This window comes from Beta vulgaris, chromosome 1, assembly GCF_026745355.1.
Source record: "Beta vulgaris subsp. vulgaris cultivar EL10 chromosome 1, EL10.2, whole genome shotgun sequence".
In the NCBI taxonomy this organism is placed as follows: Eukaryota; Viridiplantae; Streptophyta; class Magnoliopsida; order Caryophyllales; family Amaranthaceae; genus Beta; species Beta vulgaris.
Genome location: NC_079202.1, coordinates 58,219,688 through 58,236,101, shown reverse-complemented (window position 1 = coordinate 58,236,101; position 16,414 = coordinate 58,219,688). Strand labels below are relative to the sequence as shown.

At 36.3% G+C, this 16,414-nt stretch overlaps 1 protein-coding gene across 2 annotated transcripts in view; it reads left to right on the top strand.

The window, feature by feature from the left end:
* Positions 1-14,885, top strand: part of LOC104888247 (hypothetical protein) — a 34,428-nt gene extending 19,543 nt beyond the window's left edge. The window contains exons 11-23 of one of the 2 annotated variants that reach the window (XM_010673152.4): positions 7-107; positions 2,379-2,735; positions 2,892-3,010; positions 4,695-4,944; positions 6,247-6,471; positions 7,457-7,596; positions 10,133-10,205; positions 11,532-11,633; positions 11,858-12,025; positions 12,225-12,554; positions 12,636-12,803; positions 13,292-13,664; positions 14,253-14,885. In XM_010673152.4, the coding sequence (XP_010671454.1) occupies positions 7-107; positions 2,379-2,735; positions 2,892-3,010; positions 4,695-4,944; positions 6,247-6,471; positions 7,457-7,596; positions 10,133-10,205; positions 11,532-11,633; positions 11,858-12,025; positions 12,225-12,554; positions 12,636-12,803; positions 13,292-13,664; positions 14,253-14,377 (2,531 nt within the window). In that variant the 3' untranslated portion in view covers positions 14,378-14,885. Of the gene's footprint in view, positions 1-6; positions 108-2,378; positions 2,736-2,891; positions 3,011-4,694; positions 4,945-6,246; positions 6,472-7,456; positions 7,597-10,132; positions 10,206-11,518; positions 11,634-11,857; positions 12,026-12,224; positions 12,555-12,635; positions 12,804-13,291; positions 13,665-14,252 lie in introns of those variants that run through there. The other variant, XR_002039398.2, reaches the window with a different exon arrangement.
* Positions 14,886-16,414: the final 1,529 nt, after the last annotated feature.

Sequence of the window (16,414 nt, the reverse complement as noted above, 5' to 3'; positions counted from 1 at the left end):
CACCAGCAAATAGTGTAAACATGACTGATTCAGAGGAGGAAGGGACTCGTCATTTTATGGTCAATGTTATTGAGCCTCAATTCAATCTTCATTCGGAAGAAGCCAATGTAAGTTCTTGGATTTTAGCAGAAACTGGACCAATGCGCTTAAGGTTCAGTGGAGCTTTTGTTGTTTTTGTCAAAAGAAGTCACCATATGCTATGCATTTAATTGCATGTAAGGCCTTTTGTGCACCTAAATTTTGCTTCCAATATCTTTACAAATTCTGGCTTCAATTACATAGCCAATAAGCTCGTGTAGTTGTTAGTTAAATTTGCTCCCTATATTTTAATTGCTAAGGTAATAAATTAATAAAAAGATAAATACTGTATACCGAAAGAGGGTAAGAAGTCATGTACTAACGTGTGGAAGACATTGTATTTCTTTCATAGTGTACATCAAAAAGAGGTAAACTTGTAAAGTGTCCCAAGGAGTGAATTTGGATAGAGACGTAGAAAACAACTTTATCCATAACGTAGCCTACATTGGAGAAAAGGGCTTCATCAGTCTTGGAATTTTTAGTTGATCAATAGTAGTTTGGTGTTGACAAAAATGGTCCGTATATTTAAAATGGGCCATTTCCAGGTAATATATTTTGGTTTTGCTTTTCTTTCGCGCTTCATGGCTATTCTTTGTTAAATTCTTGCATCATCTCTCTCTCACCATGTACTATGGAGTTTCCATGTGAGGTTAACCGCAACATTAACCATTCTGAGTGATACCACTTATTTGTTGGTTTATCTGGAATCATTAGAGGTCAATTTTGCTTCCGCAATATCAGTAATGTACCTGACAATGTGCTATCTTGTTTTCGCCTGGACTATAGGTGTCTCTGATTTTGCTGGAGTTTTCAGGTTTCATGTCATTTTATTCTGTACCTTGTGCCTGCTCCCCTCTCTCAGATAGGTTGAAGATGATGAGCTTTGAGTAGATTAAAACATGGATGACTATTAATTGTTCTTGCATCTGTGTCCTCCTTCCCCCTTTTTTGTTCAGCGGAGTAAAGAAGCTTTGACAACATGGATGACTTCTCATATTACCTGAAGTATCTGTGTTTGATCCTTGAGACTCCGACATGGGTATGGGTATTTTCACACTTCATTGAGCCAAATTTCTGGAGTCTTTAACAAAATGAGTCAAGACAATTAGACACGTACCCGTGTCAGACATGGGTATCCGAGTTCGAGTAACATGGGAAATTACTGATAGGAAGGGGGAGGGGGGAAACTGGGAAGGAGGATGGGTTTTCCCTTTATATTGCTGTAATAACGGAATATTGTATATGGATTAGTTTCCCATCACAAAATAGTATGTTCAGGTTGTATAGCTGGTGTCAAGCCTACTGAAAATAGTATATTATAGTTCTTCTTTCAGGAGTGGGGTGTGGTTTTGCCACATCAGAATAATGTTATATTGCCTCTTGAACTTCAAACCATGGCTGAAATGTGAGTAGTATTAGGTTTCTAGTCACTTCAATATAAATACTTGTCTTTTCCCTATTCATCTTTTGATCCCAAGATTGAATTGGTGTTGATGCCTTAACAGGAAGGCTAGGGCGCTACTCTGAGACAAAGGAAAAAGTGGTGATACTCATTTTCGGTAACCATGTCATGAACCTAAACAGTAGAAACTAGAATGGCTTACATGAAAGTCAAATTCATTGTCGGTTAATGCAGGGCCGTAAACTCCTCAAAAGTTGGTTCTTATTTCTACTGGAAACCCACAGAAGAAAGTGATTAAAATTTTCACTTCAATATTTTTTCCCAACCTGTTTATAATAATTCTATGAAGCCTGTAAAACAGATTTTTATTACTACATGCAAGTCTTATACTTATATATGAATTATACGTCCAAAGGTTTGGAAGTTTTTCTATTTCGAAATCTCTGATTGTGCATATTGTATTTGACGCTTAAGAAGATGCGCATTCCTTGATGTAATTTCTTCTTGTCTGTCCTGTTAGTTGTTTGTTAATAAAAATGAGATTCTTTATTAATTGTAACTGCAATGATCTAGATTATAATGTCCATATTAGGCGTAATCAGTGCATGAATTTGACTCATATATTTTTCTTATTCTGCTATAGGCCCGTAGTTGTTTTTCTTTTTGATTAATTAATTCTGGCCATTGGTGATGTGAAGAAATAAGGTCACAAGAGAACTCTCTAAATTTTATTGCCAATAGATTGTAGTAACGGCATAATCTACACAAGATTTGGTGTCTTTACTCTTGTTTGCATTTTTTTCAGAGCACGGTTTTTGATTGTCGTCTATCTAGACAGTTGGAACTTGGAAGTCAGACTCTTTTATTGCTTTTTGATATTTTCCTTATGCTCTACCAGGGTAGATTTCTGCTTGCTGCTGTAAGTGGCCGTGTCTTAGCACGTTCATTCCATTCAGTTCTTCAAGTGGGAGTTGAGATGATTGAACAAGCACTCGGTTCAGAAAGTATACAGATTCCTGAATCTGGACCTGAAATGCCATGGAAACGTATGGAGTTATCTGCTATGTTGGAGCATGTACAGGCTCATGTCGCCCCAACTGACGTTGATCCAGGAGCAGGGCTGCAGTGGCTTCCAAAAATTCGTAGAAGCTCTCCTAAAGTCAAACGTACTGGTGCTTTACTGGAAAGAGTCTTTATGCCCTGCGACATGTATTTTCGTTATACTAGGCATAAAGGTGGGACTCCTGAATTAAAGGTACTTAAATCTTCTGTGTCATATGCTTTTTAGCATCATATATAATCTAAACTATCAATGTTGCTGACATCAAAGTATTATGATTTAAGTTCACCTGCCATTTTCTGGAAGCAATCATGTGATTGCTTTACATTTTCTCGTGTAATGTTAATGCAGGTGAAGCCCCTGAAAGAGCTAATTTTCAATTCACATAATATCACAGCAACAATGACTTCTCGGCAGTTTCAAGTCATGTTGGACGTGCTAACCAATCTTCTCTTTGCAAGACCTCCCAAGTATGAAATTTGTTCCTATTTGTTGCTTGGAAATTAATTTTTAAACTAATATTAGTCCAAAGGAGCACTATCTCTTAGTGCACAATATTATTTCTCCTCTTTAAAATGTGAAATCATCTGTAAGTATGGAAGTATTGCATATCCATGCTTATCCAGCTTTTCCAGTGCACAATATTAATCCTCCGCTTTAAAATTTATCTGTAAGTATGGAAGTATTGCATATTCATGCTTATCCCACTTTTTCAGTCTACCCAGGGACATTCCAACCAAGTTTTTAAAATTGTGATGCTACAACCAGAAAGTACCATATAGCTGCTGCGATGAATATATGGACTCCCACCATAGAGCAGAGTATGGGAGGTGGTTTTAGGCGAATGTCTATGAGCCTTATTCTACAACTCTGAAGAGGCTATTTCCAAGTGAAGTAGTGAACCCTTGATTTGGAGGGCAAGTAGCCCATCATTTCGTAACTAGGAAGAATTAAATGATAGTTTAGTAGGACACTTGTAACCGAAGGTTATGACACTGTCCATTAAAGACTTTTTACTTCGTTGAAAATGCATAGTACTGCTAAGAAAGTATATACCGAAAAGGAAAGGGGAAAAGTCCTTACATGAGTTAATTTTTTCCTTTAAAATCCTTAGACATTTTGTGGAAAAGAAGGCATCCTTTACATTGGTTTTGCTTGCTCCTTTTCTTTGTGCTTTAGTTGTGAAATGATTCTTTGTTAATTCTGGGGCATCTTTGAAAGTTCAATGCCTTTTAATAAGGATTTAGTTGAAGTCAGTTTTTTTTTGTATATTCGAAAAGTCTGATACTTCAATTCGATAAGCATGTGTGACACACACAATCACAAGTTCTGAGAGTTTCATGCTTTCAACAATCTTCTTGGCTAACTGGGTTATGGTGCAGGGTTGAGAACATGCTGTCATTATAAAGGGTATACCGCTTTTGTAATATATTTCTGAGGTTTGGGACCACAATGTACATGTATTTCTTCTCCTTTCTACCTCTTGAAGGTCATGTCCTCTTGGATAAAAAGAAGGAAGTGGAGAGGAACAAAGATCCTCTATCCTTTCCAATTGATGCTACAATGAAAGAAATATGAGCATGGAGAAAAAACTTAAAAATTAAAATTTGTTTTAATGATGACACACTCTGTTTGCCACTTGCTACAGGAAGATGTGTTAAAAACCAATGGCCACCATTGCTGTACCTGCCTTTCCTCTAGTTGACTTTAGAGATCTACTTTAATTTGATCCAATTCTGGAGTTGGGAGAGTTTTTGTTGAAGTCATCTTGGATATACTATATCAACAATTTATGCAATGAGGATAACCTCAAGACCATGTGGGCTTGAAATCCATTGAATTGTTCAAAATTAGGGTAACTATACTTATCAATTCTGACAGTGGAGGTTGGTCCTTATCTGGGTTCAGTTACTGATCTGCTCTCTGCATTAGAATCTACTTTCTTGTCCCGTGTTCTGTTTTTTTTTTTTTTCTTTTCAGATGAATTCATGTTTCTGAGGATTATTGTTGCTTGCTCCAGGCCACAACTCCTTGGTGTCTCTTTCTGCATAAAGAACAAAAAAATATCCAGAGGCTTTTGAAAGTTGTTGACAGAGTTATTTTATGTGCATATGTCCTCGCAATTGTTGCTAGATAAAGTTTTCTCTGGTGCAGGCCCAGGAAGAGTAGTCTAACATATCCTTCTGAAGATGATGATGATGTTGAAGAAGAGGCAGACGAAGTTGTTCCTGACGGTGTTGAAGAAGTAGAACTTGCTAAAATCAAGCTTGAACATAAAGAGCGTGAACAAAAGCTGCTTCTTGACGACATCATGAAATTATCACTTGGTACTGATGCTTCTGGAGACCAAGGCCCAGAGAAAGAAGGCGATTTATGGATGATATCTGGTGGAAGTTCCACACTGGTGAGCTACCAAATACCTTCAAATAACTGTACCGTAATATTAAGTTCTTTACTGATGCTGCTTATATGTTTGGTATTGATGGCTGTGCAATATTAGTAATTTTCTCCCATTGGCATCAACCACCCGCTTCGTACCAATACAACATCAAATATTACTTTATGATACTAATACAATATTATAGGTCATGTATACAACCATTAGAATATTAAATGTCAATATGCATTGAAAGTGTAATTTCAACTAAATTTATCCACATCTAATTATATTTATATAAAGCTCAGTAGGTTCATACTGAAATTGACACTTGGTACCTCTTTCGAGTGCCAAGTTCTATGTATTCTTAAGGAAATAAAAATATAAAGTGAAGCATATGATATTTGATATTACTAACCATATATAATCTTCACATAATTTTTATGTAGTCATAGTAACCAGAATCATCCAGATAATATGGAAAGTACCCTAAAAAAAGATAATATGGAAAGTAGTTAATATTCTTGATCATATAATTTTTCCATTACTTATAATTTCAGTCTATTGTTGTAATATGTTAATATTAAAATTAATTAAATTTTTTTAAAAATAATTGTATCTTTTAAATAAATAAGTATATAACTTCTATGAAAATATTTACCGAATCAACGGGTCACATGTCTTGTTCTTAATATGTGTCAAAGTGATTCAAATGGTTGTTTTGAAAGAAAAAGAACCGGAGGGAGTATATACGCCTTATTGTTGTTTGAAGCAGTACTCCTCACAAATTTATCCTTGTATAGATGGTGGCAGTTGATAAGTGCAACCTGAACTGGATTTGTATGGATATTAAGGAACCTTTTTAAAATGGAGTATAGAAAATTCTTTAACGTGTTAACCTCCTGGATTCTGTTGCAAGGCTGGTGCTTGCCTATTTTATAGTAGCCTAAAATTTTTCACTTACCATTAAGCAGCTGGAAGGGAGATAAAGGTAAAATGAACAGCTTCTCCTGTATTGATGCTTCTTGTATTAATATGGTATCCAATGTCAATTTTGCACTCCGAAAAAAATAAAAAAATATATAAATAGGACGGAGATCCTCATTAAAGAGTCTCTTTCTTTATCTATCAAAATGGCCATGGTAGTACATGCCTAGGAGAAATGTGGTTTGTCAGCTCCAGTTCCTTTATACCTGTATAGTATCAGGAGTATAGCAACATTACTTTTAGTATGGTTATTCTATGTGTGTTAAAAGATATGCTCTCTAGAAATACTTCAATAATTACTATTAAATTAATCTTTCTTCTTGTGTCTGGTTTTCTTGGTAGGTTCAAAGGCTGAAGAATGAACTTGGGAATGTGCGTAAGTCAAGAAAAGAGGCATCGGCATCATTAAGGATTGCTTTGCAGAAAGCAGCTGAATTAAGATTGATGGAAAAGGAGAAGAATAAAAGTCCCTCTTATGCAATGCGCATCTCTGTGCAAATTAACAAAGTAGTTTGGAGCATGCTGGTTGATGGTAAATCATTTGCTGAAGCTGAGATCAATGAAATGGTGAGTAAAAACTTTTGTATAGTACGAGATGATGAGCTTTTAATCATGACCCCTAACCCTAATGATTCCCAAGTTTTCTCATATTTATGTCATGTATAACAGAAAGAATAAAAGAAAGATCAGAGATAGAGAGTGAAGAGTACAGAGTAAATAAACAGAGAAAGGATAGGGGAAGATATCACATTGCGACAGCTGTTTTCAATGCAATAAATTGTTTAGCTTGAAATGGGATAATGATGTTGTTCTATCACCATCTTAGAGCATCTACAAGGACAGTTGGCTTTGGGAGCTTTGATGGTTGAAAATTTATTCTAGATAATCCATTTTAAGCTATGTGGACAGTTATGGTTGACGGGGAGAAATTGGTTTTTCTAAAATAAGGAGATGGCACTGAAGTATGTGAGAATGGGTGGTTTTCTTTATTTTATTTTGCATGCAGTGTTATGGGTGTGTGTATTGGGGCTTTTAAAGAGGTCCTCTAAGGGTATACATAGCTTAGACTCCTTAAAGGGAGGACTGCTGGTTTTCCCGTTATGGTTGATGAGGAGAAATTAGTTTTTCTAGAATATGGAGATGGCACTTAAGTATGTGAGAATGTGTGTTTTTCTTTATTTTATTTTGCATGCGGTGTTATGGCTATGTTTATTGGGGCTTTTAAAGAGATTCCTTTAAGAGTATACATAGCTTAGACTCCTTAAAGGGAGGACTGCTGGTATTCCTGTTGTCCATAGCTACTTTGTTCCTTTGATATGTGCTCTACACACCTTTCTGTATGTTAGTATTGTACTCCAATTTCAACAAAGTTGATAGTCTCTTTAATGGGAAGATTTTCAACTTCAAATGACCTAGTTTCTGAATATGTTGCTTGAGAAACATTCCGAGTCTTCGGTCATACTTTAGCATTCATCTGGTTTGTTACATCGTACATGTTGAGGCAAGAAATTGAGTGAAGGTTTTCTAACGAATTTCTTACTTTTGCATGCAGATATATGACTTTGACAGGGATTACAAAGATGTTGGTGTGGCTAGATTTACGACAAAGTATTTGGTTGTAAGAAACTGCTTGCCAAATGCAAAGTCTGACATGCTCCTATCTGCTTGGAATCCTCCCCCCGAGTGGGGTCGGTAAGCACCTTATTCTGCCTGTTAGGATCTTGTCGTTTTCATAGTTTGAATCTTCTGAACTCATTTTTTATTTACCAAACTACCAGACTTTTTCTGGAGAGGTTTGAGACTTGAGAGGAGAGGCGTTAGTAAAGTAAAATTCATAGCCACTAGATTTATCGTGTTAGATTTAGAAACATTTATATGTAATTTCAACTTTCACCCACTTTGAATAAAATATCTAGTTATATTTTTCACGTATGTCTCAAGTATTTGGGGAACTTTTCAAAATAGTCCCAAGTATTGTCTTTATGTATATTGAAGAATAAACTTGGGACTATTCTGAGAAGGTCCACCTCAAACTTGGGATTATCCTTGAATAATCAAATTGATAATGGGTGAGACTTACGATTATTCATATCAGTTGTTCCTAAATTTGGTGGCCCTATTGGACCGGGCCATATATGGGAAGTACAATTCAAGATACAAGTAGAACAAGAAGATGGGAGTAAAATTCTAGATACCTCAGAAATCTAGCCTGCATTACAAATTTCTACTTCATGATCCTAATCTACTCCCTCTTCAGTCAAAAGGGTTGAATGATTAACCAAGCATGCATATCTTACTTTTGACTAAAACAACCTTTTGGCTCTCCTTTCAAAGAAATATAATTTGCTGCAAGTATACTTGGTCAGAATTGATTCATGACATTTTCTTCCAAGCCTTTTCTGCTTCTTCAAACCAAGCTACATTAGATTTTTGATGTGCCCATTATCTTAGAAGACCCCAGCACAAAAACCAGGACAAATGTATCAGACATGAATGGTCATTGTAACTCCATCCATGTCAACAAATCTGTTCCTGATGGCACTCCAGCAGTTGACCCCAGGTTCCTGCGCCTTGAAAATGTCTTCACATTCAAACATCCACCATAATTATCTTGAGTAATGAAGCAAATGCACCCTGTGAATTAAGCTGTTCTTTTCCTGATGCAAATCCCATTGTAGCGCTGTGACAGCTGCTGTCCACTTCCCACCTCCCCCCCCCCCCCCAAAAAAAAAAAGAAAACAGAATAACAAAAAATCTACACATACTTCGTTCCGGGTAACTACAGCTTTTGGACACACTGTCTAAATCTCTGTCCTCTGAAGATTTTCTACATTCTACAAAGTGTTCCTAACTGCTATGTCCACGACCTTATAGAATTCTTTATAAAATATCGAACTATATTGTTGCAAAGCTAATCAGTATATTCCTTATCATCTAGAATCTGCCTCCTTATAATTGGTACTTAACTTTCCTAAGTTACAACTTCATACATTAATGGCTTATATTTAAGTGAAGTGATAAAGTATTCACAAACACTAGATTGCCTGTAAATTCTAAGATATCAGAACTCTTTTGTTGTTCCTGCCATCTGTTCATCGTTGCTGTCACTCTCTGTATATTATCCTCCTCTTATCTTCCTCTCACATGTAAAATCTACAAGTTCTATCTTTTATTTGTCAACTAGTCAACTGCTTCACTGAATGAGAGTTTTTCCTTTAGTTTGTTTCATTCAAAAAAATAAAGGAAGTTATTTTCACGTATAAGAAAGAGATTGAACTAAATGATTATCTGAGCTTATGCAGCAAGTATTACTTAAAATACATATTAGTATGTTTGGCCCACTTTGACATTTACCAGAAAAGGTTGTTCAAGGCTTCAAGCTAAAGCCAAAGTTATAAATTTTTGGCCACCCTTGTATTCTAGAATTTCTCCGTGCCTCTCACCAATGTTAACCTTGAGTGGGACGGAGGGCATATAGAACTTTGTAATTTTTAACAAATCCTTTTGATATAAAAGTTACCATTTTTACAGACACTTCTGTTTCCATTTCGTCTGCTTGGCAGCAGTATGTGCCTCCCTGTTACATAGATGGCAGTTCAGGGGCCTTTGCATTATAGTGATCACAGTAGAAGCTGCTCAAAATACTGTTGGTCAACTTTGTATTGTGTTTAGAACAGTGAAAGATCCTAGATACAAGATTCAAAAGAGAGTGTGTTTTTTGCTGCTACACCCAGTTGTGGTTACTGGGATGGTGGTATAAACATTGTACATTAGAAAAAGTTGCTTTTCCATTGCTTATGTTTCACCAACAAGTCAAATGATCGTTGATATATTTTAAAGGCTTCAAAAGGGACACTTTGTTGTCTTTCATTTGGGCATGCATGTTAAGCTTGTAAATAATATTTTACTTTTTTCTGTCAGGGTCAGCAAGGATCTCTTTTCCTTGCGGCTCTTAGACCTTAAACCTTTGTCCAGCTAATTATTCTCTAAGCTGAGAGTTACTCTATGACTGCAGTCACATTTAAAGAAGCGGCTCGTGTTAATATTGGCAGAATTCTTTTCCTTTCAATTTCTTTTTGAGTTTTGCTGGAGGGTGTGCTGCACTTGTTTGTAGATTTCAACTTCATCTTTTCACGTTTGGCAATTTTGCTGATTTCTTATTCTTTTTTCTCATCACGAGTCTGTTGTACTTTTGGCATAACTCTTTACTGTTGGCTCTATGCTGCAGAAAAGTTATGCTTCGAGTAGATGCCAAGCAAGGGCCTGTCAAGGATGGAAACTCTTCACTAGAACTTTTCCAGGTACATGATTTTATCCTTTAGCCTTCTAATTTCTTAGCATTTCTTTTGAGGTCCTTATTTTTATGTTTTTGTCAGTGAAGATTTTTTATATGATGTATTGCTTGCATGTCAACGCTGCATGACAGAGAGTGTACCAGGGTAATGTCTTCAAAATATGAAGTATCTTGGCTAATTCACATTATTGCCACAGCCTTCTTTGATTACTCATGGTGTTGGATCTTGCACTTAGTTTCTCTTGATTGCTTCAGAATGGACATGAGTAAGAAGTTAGATAGTGGGTTTTACAAGAAGACTTGAGATATACTAGCAATCCAGTAAATCATTATAGCTAGCAAGTAAGCAAAAATAAGAGGGTTGGAGGCATCAGAGTAGGGATGTACATAGTGTACACTCAAAAACTTGTGGAGGCTGTAAAGGAAATATTAGTCTTCCTGCAGACTGTTACTAGTGACGTAGAAGAATATCAAATCATCCATCAACATCTAATGTGTGCTTTGTGAATCTGATACCGATGATGATCTCGATTGACCAGATGTAAGTCTGTTGCATGCTGTTGAACACTGTTACCAAACTCGCGTTATAGAGATGGGTATTGAGACGCAATTCGCTACCTAACTTTGATGAATTAGGCCAAAAGTATACAAACTCTACATACGGATTCGTCATTTTTGGATTGCAAACCGCAATGGTTTTAGTGAATTAGATAACATTGCTTTTGAAGTTCTTAATGATTATATGTTATAACAAGGTGGCATTTCAGCATTTAGTTCATTTCTTTTGTTGAGCACTATTACCGTATTAGAATATTTAAAAATTCTTGAAGTACCTTAGTGAGGAAGAAAGAAAAATGTTGAAATTCAAGCATCTCTATTGATCTGATATCGACAACAGTGATTTGCATAAATGAATTAGAAGTACCATTACTAAGTCTTCTGACAACCTTTGCTGATTGCTCTGTGTATTGTTATTACTTTGTGCATAGGATGCATCAGATATAGATCAACTTCTTATAATATCAGATAAAGATTCGACCTTGTGTCACCTACTCACCTTTATGTTCAAGAATTTGTGAATAGAATTAACGGACTTCAGAAGTTTTTACTGACGTAGTGGTAGCAAACAGTGAAATTTTTGGACCCTGTTGGCTCGCCTGGTTGAGCTTATAAGAGATTCCATTTTCCGTGGGGAATGGATGCTGCTTTACTCTCTTTTTTTTCTCTGGTTGAATTCTGTTACTCTTGAGAGCTACTTTCGTCCTGCATCTGGAATACTTCGTAATTGACTGCTGGGTATACCGACTAATATTGATATAGCTTATCTCTGTAGGTAGAGATTTATCCCCTAAAAATACATTTGACAGAGACAATGTACAGAACGATGTGGGAGTATCTTTTTCCAGAAGAAGAGCAAGATTCTCAACGGCGTCAGGTTAGCACACAGCTCTTATTGTCCTGTATTTCTGTAACATGGCAATGCTCCCATGCTGATGCAGACTTGACCATTCCCCCCCCCCCCCTCCACCCCTTGCAAATAATTGTGTTCAACAATTAATAAAGGATTAGACATATGTGTGTCACCCATGTACAACTATCACACTCTCAGGCTGATGGTGATATTATTCTGATTTCAACTTATTGTGTTATGCCACGCAGGAGGTTTGGAAGGTTTCAACTACTGCTGGTTTAAAACGTGTGAAAAAGGGTTCTTTGGCACAGGAAGGTTCTGGATCTACTGTGACCAAGGACTCTGAAAGTTCTTCCAGGACAAGTGCCTCTGGCGTACCCTCGACATCTGGAAGCAGTCATGCTGACACCTCCCTGGTGAGTTCTTATTGGTTTTAGCATGCACTACCATAAGGAGAAATCTTTTTTGCATTTTAGTGGCTGTAAATATGGAACTTACGGGAATGTTGGTGCATAAGAGAACCTCTTGGCTTCGTTTGTCTGAAGTTATTTTATCCTCAATGAACTGTCTTTTATCTTTCAAGTTAAATCAAAGATATCTTGGTTCTTTGTACAGACATCAAAACAGAACAAATCAAATACTGGTACATCATCAGAGCTGAGGAGAACATCTTCTTTCGACAAATCATGGGAAGAGAACATTGCAGAATCTATTGCCGACGAACTCGTGCTACAACTTCATTCTTCAAGCACCTCTCACTCTAAAAGTGGGCCTCTAGCTGCAAGCGAGCAGCAAGATGATGCTTCTAAAAGTAAAGCGAAAGATGCCAAACAGATCAAAGCAGGCCGTGTATCTCATGAAGAAAAGAAAGTAGGGAAGTCAAGTGAAGACAAAAGATCAAGGCCCCGAAAATTAATGGAATTCCACAATATCAAGATAAGTCAGGTCAGTTTTGTTGTGATGGTGACCTGTTAAAAATTATATATGCATGTTTTTGAATAGACACATCTCAACTTAAATGTGTAGGTTGAGCTACTTCTCACTTATGAGGGATCAAGATTTGCTGTGAGTGATTTAAGATTACTCATGGATCAATTTCACCGTGCTGAATTTACTGGAACTTGGAGGAGACTCTTTTCAAGAGTAAAGAAACACATAATTTGGGGCGTTTTAAAATCAGTTACTGGAATGCAGGTAACATCAGAGCCATATAGCCTTATCCATATATTTTTAATTCACAGACCCACTTGGTTATGATCCACATCATATTTGTCTCAAATTGTCTTCATAATATAATTGGGGTTTTATAAGCTACACATGCGTGTCAGTTGTCACAAGTGTTTGTCCTGCAATATTAATGAGAATGAATCTGAAATTTACCTCAGACTGCTCTATGATTAATTAACAGTGGGGTTAACACTTTTTTTGGATAACGATCATAGAGGGGATGGGAGGGATAAAGTGATCTTGGCTCTAAATAAAGATGAATCTCATCTTTTCTTTCCCCTCTCTCTCTCCAAATTACCCTATCCAAATACACTGTAAATGCACTACTAAATCTTTCTCCTCGAGTGATTCACAAAGAATGTGAATTAAAAGTTGGAGTTTTTCTGATTGACCTCCGGTCAGTAAACTCAATAAAAGTTGGACTTTTTCTGATTTGACGTTTCTCCGATTTACAGGGGAAAAAGTTCAAAGACAAAGCACAAAGCCACAGGGAAATTACAGGACCTGGCATCCTTGAAGATCTTAACCTCAGTGACAGTGATGGTGGTCAGACAGGAAAATCTGATCAGTTTCCAGTAGCCTTTCCTAAGCGTCCTGCAGATGGAGCTGGGGATGGTTTTGTTACCTCTATAAGGGGCTTATTTAATACTCAGCGTCGGAAAGCCAAAAAGTTTGTGCTACGTACCATGAGGGGTGATGGTGACAATGAATATAATGGTGAATGGAGTGAAAGTGATGTGGAGTTCTCTCCTTTTGCAAGACAGCTAACGATAACAAAAGCTAAGAAACTGATTAGGCGACACACTAAGAAGTTCCGTTCAAGAAAAGGTTGGTTTGTTCCTTATGTTTCTAACCTGTCCGCATTCATACTAAAAAAAATTTATTATGCTTGAGGTTTAATCTCTCCATTTCAGTTTATCTCATCTTGGGACCCCTCGAAAAAACATATACTTCTTCCATTTCGAACTCATCTGTTATATTTGACTTTTAAGGCGAAACCTTGTCAGTTTTTCGCTTTTTATCTTATTTCATTACTGTTACTGTATAATTGTAAAAACTACAAAATGGTAATCTTGTAGAAGTATCTCCTGAGATTGATCTAATAATGTTATAATCACATATTAAATCTTCATATTTTGACATATTAATGGTCAAAGTTGTTGAGCTTTAATGAGTGGATGAAACTGTGGCCTATTATTTTTGAAGGGAGTTAGTAACAACTCAGAAGAGTAGCTGAAGGTAACACCTCCCCTTTCAAGGACATCCTAGTTTCTTTTGGTGACAGTAACAATAGTGAGAACCCACAGAAATCAGAGTGGCAGTAATACCCAGTGTACTCAATGTCTTGTAAAAAGCACATCACTCTGCTTGATTTTATATGTATATAATGTCGTTTTGGTGATTGTCTTCTATCAGGTTCTATTCAACAAAAAGATTCACTTCCTTCTTCTCCAAAGGAGACAATATATGAAAGTGATTCTTCCGGTGAATCCTCACCTTGTGAAGAGTTCCGGTTGGAGTATGAAAAACAACCACAATAAGGATGTTTAGAAATTGGGAAGGAGAGGCAAACCGAAGATAGTTTTTAAGAGGGGAAGTCGATTGGAGCCTGAAAGAAGCTCCTCCAGATGCCACTGTTTTTATTATGTGGCACTACCCCCCAGCACATTCAGATTAGCAAATCCGCCGGTTCTCACTTCCGACTCAGTTGAATACATTGCGTGTTCGGGATTCATATATCTGGAGCAATTCGACATTCCCCGCCCTTGAGTGAGTGCTTCTCGGAAATCATTCATTTCTACTGTTGGACTGTTTCCATGCATTCAGCAGCTTCCAAGCCAAGGAATTTTGTAGGTACAATTTTGAAGTGTCCTGTATAAATATACAAACGAGATTGAATACATATCAAGTTGAGGGAAAGAGAAGTGAGAAAGTGTATAGAAAGAAAATTTTGCACTACCTTTTCCTTAGATTATATACTTTAGTTTTTATATTTTATTTACAGTGTAAAGTAAATTATTTATGATGAGAAGCTCTATTTAGTTTTCAGCAAGTTCAATTTTGCAGTTTCTTCCCTCTTCCCTTCGAAAAAACTGGTTGTGGCAATTAGGTCTGGATGGTTTATAAAAACTTCCTAGTTTTCAATGTTACAGGTAACAGAAACTCAACACATAACATGTTTACATTGAAAGGGATCTGTAAATAAATGTCCAAAAGTTCCTATACCAGAAAACTTCAAGATTTGTAGCTAAATGGTAGGTCAGGAATTTCTCCCAGTCCGAATTTTGAGTCATAACTTTAGCCAAATCACTGCATATTCAGTCATCCGATTCTGTGTACCTAGGTAGCCCTAAGTATGTCCACGGCTATTTTCAGAATAAGTAAAATGGGAGAGTTCTATGATTAGCACGATTTAATTTTCAATTTGAATAGCTAGCCACCTACTGTAGATGAGCGAGTTCTAAATGAAAAGAAAATACTTACAGTTGGGAGTCTGTGATCCAAGAAAATAATTTTTTCTTTTGGAATATGAAACATATTACTCGTGTTTAAATCAAGCCTCTAAAAAGAGTATATTTGGGTTGCAAAGCAATCGAATCCTTAATCTGCGCTTTAGGGATGACATACCTTAAGACCGATCTCCTCGGAACACTATTCCTATTATACATTTGAGTATATCTAGCTAGCTACCTTTAAATATGTCCAGGTCATTTTCAAATAAGCAAATGAGTAAAATGGGAAAGTTCTAAAAAATCAGAAGAAAATGCTTAGTGTTGGGAGTTTGTGATCCATGAAAACAGTATCTTCTGATATGAAATAAATATACTCGTATTTTGATTCAGTTCCTAAGAGGAAAAAACATATGTGCTGTCTGTATATGGATGTGACAATCTCTGTTATGCATGTTAAATCTATACGACTCGTTAAATAGAAAACTATTCTAATAAGTATAAAGGTAACCAAAGATATGGTGGGGTATTTCACAATTAGTTGTTGATTGTTTTACTTGGCTGATTGGTTGCACCAGCTATTTGTATTGGCTAATTATGTTGGTTGTTTGACAATCATAAAGTATGTGGTGAACTCATTTTTTTCCCAAAACCCAAACAAGGGACTCATTTATTAAATCATTTAAAGCAAGGAGGACAATATCATCCAGACTACTTAGAAACTGAAAGATTAGTCGAAAGTGATATGTTGCACTTCTTAAAAGATTAGCTAAAATTGCTGAGTTGAAAAGTAACTAAGAGCTTTCAATATTAATGATTTATGTTTACATTATATGTACAAAAAAATCAGCTTTATCAAAATACTTCTAGTTTGAAATTTGCAAAGCCGGCTATATTGAAAATTTTGTTAAAAGAAAGTCTTCCTTTCAGTATCTCATTTTCAATTCAAACATGGGTTTTATTTACAATCCACGGCTTGAGAAATATTTACTATCGGAAAAGAGGAAAAAACGGATTCCTTCAACAGAATCATTAGACAATGACTCTTGTTTCACCAAGTTGATCCTTCAACTTTAGTGCATCCAAATTCTAACAATATACTGCAGCTTCATCAGGTATAACACAAGG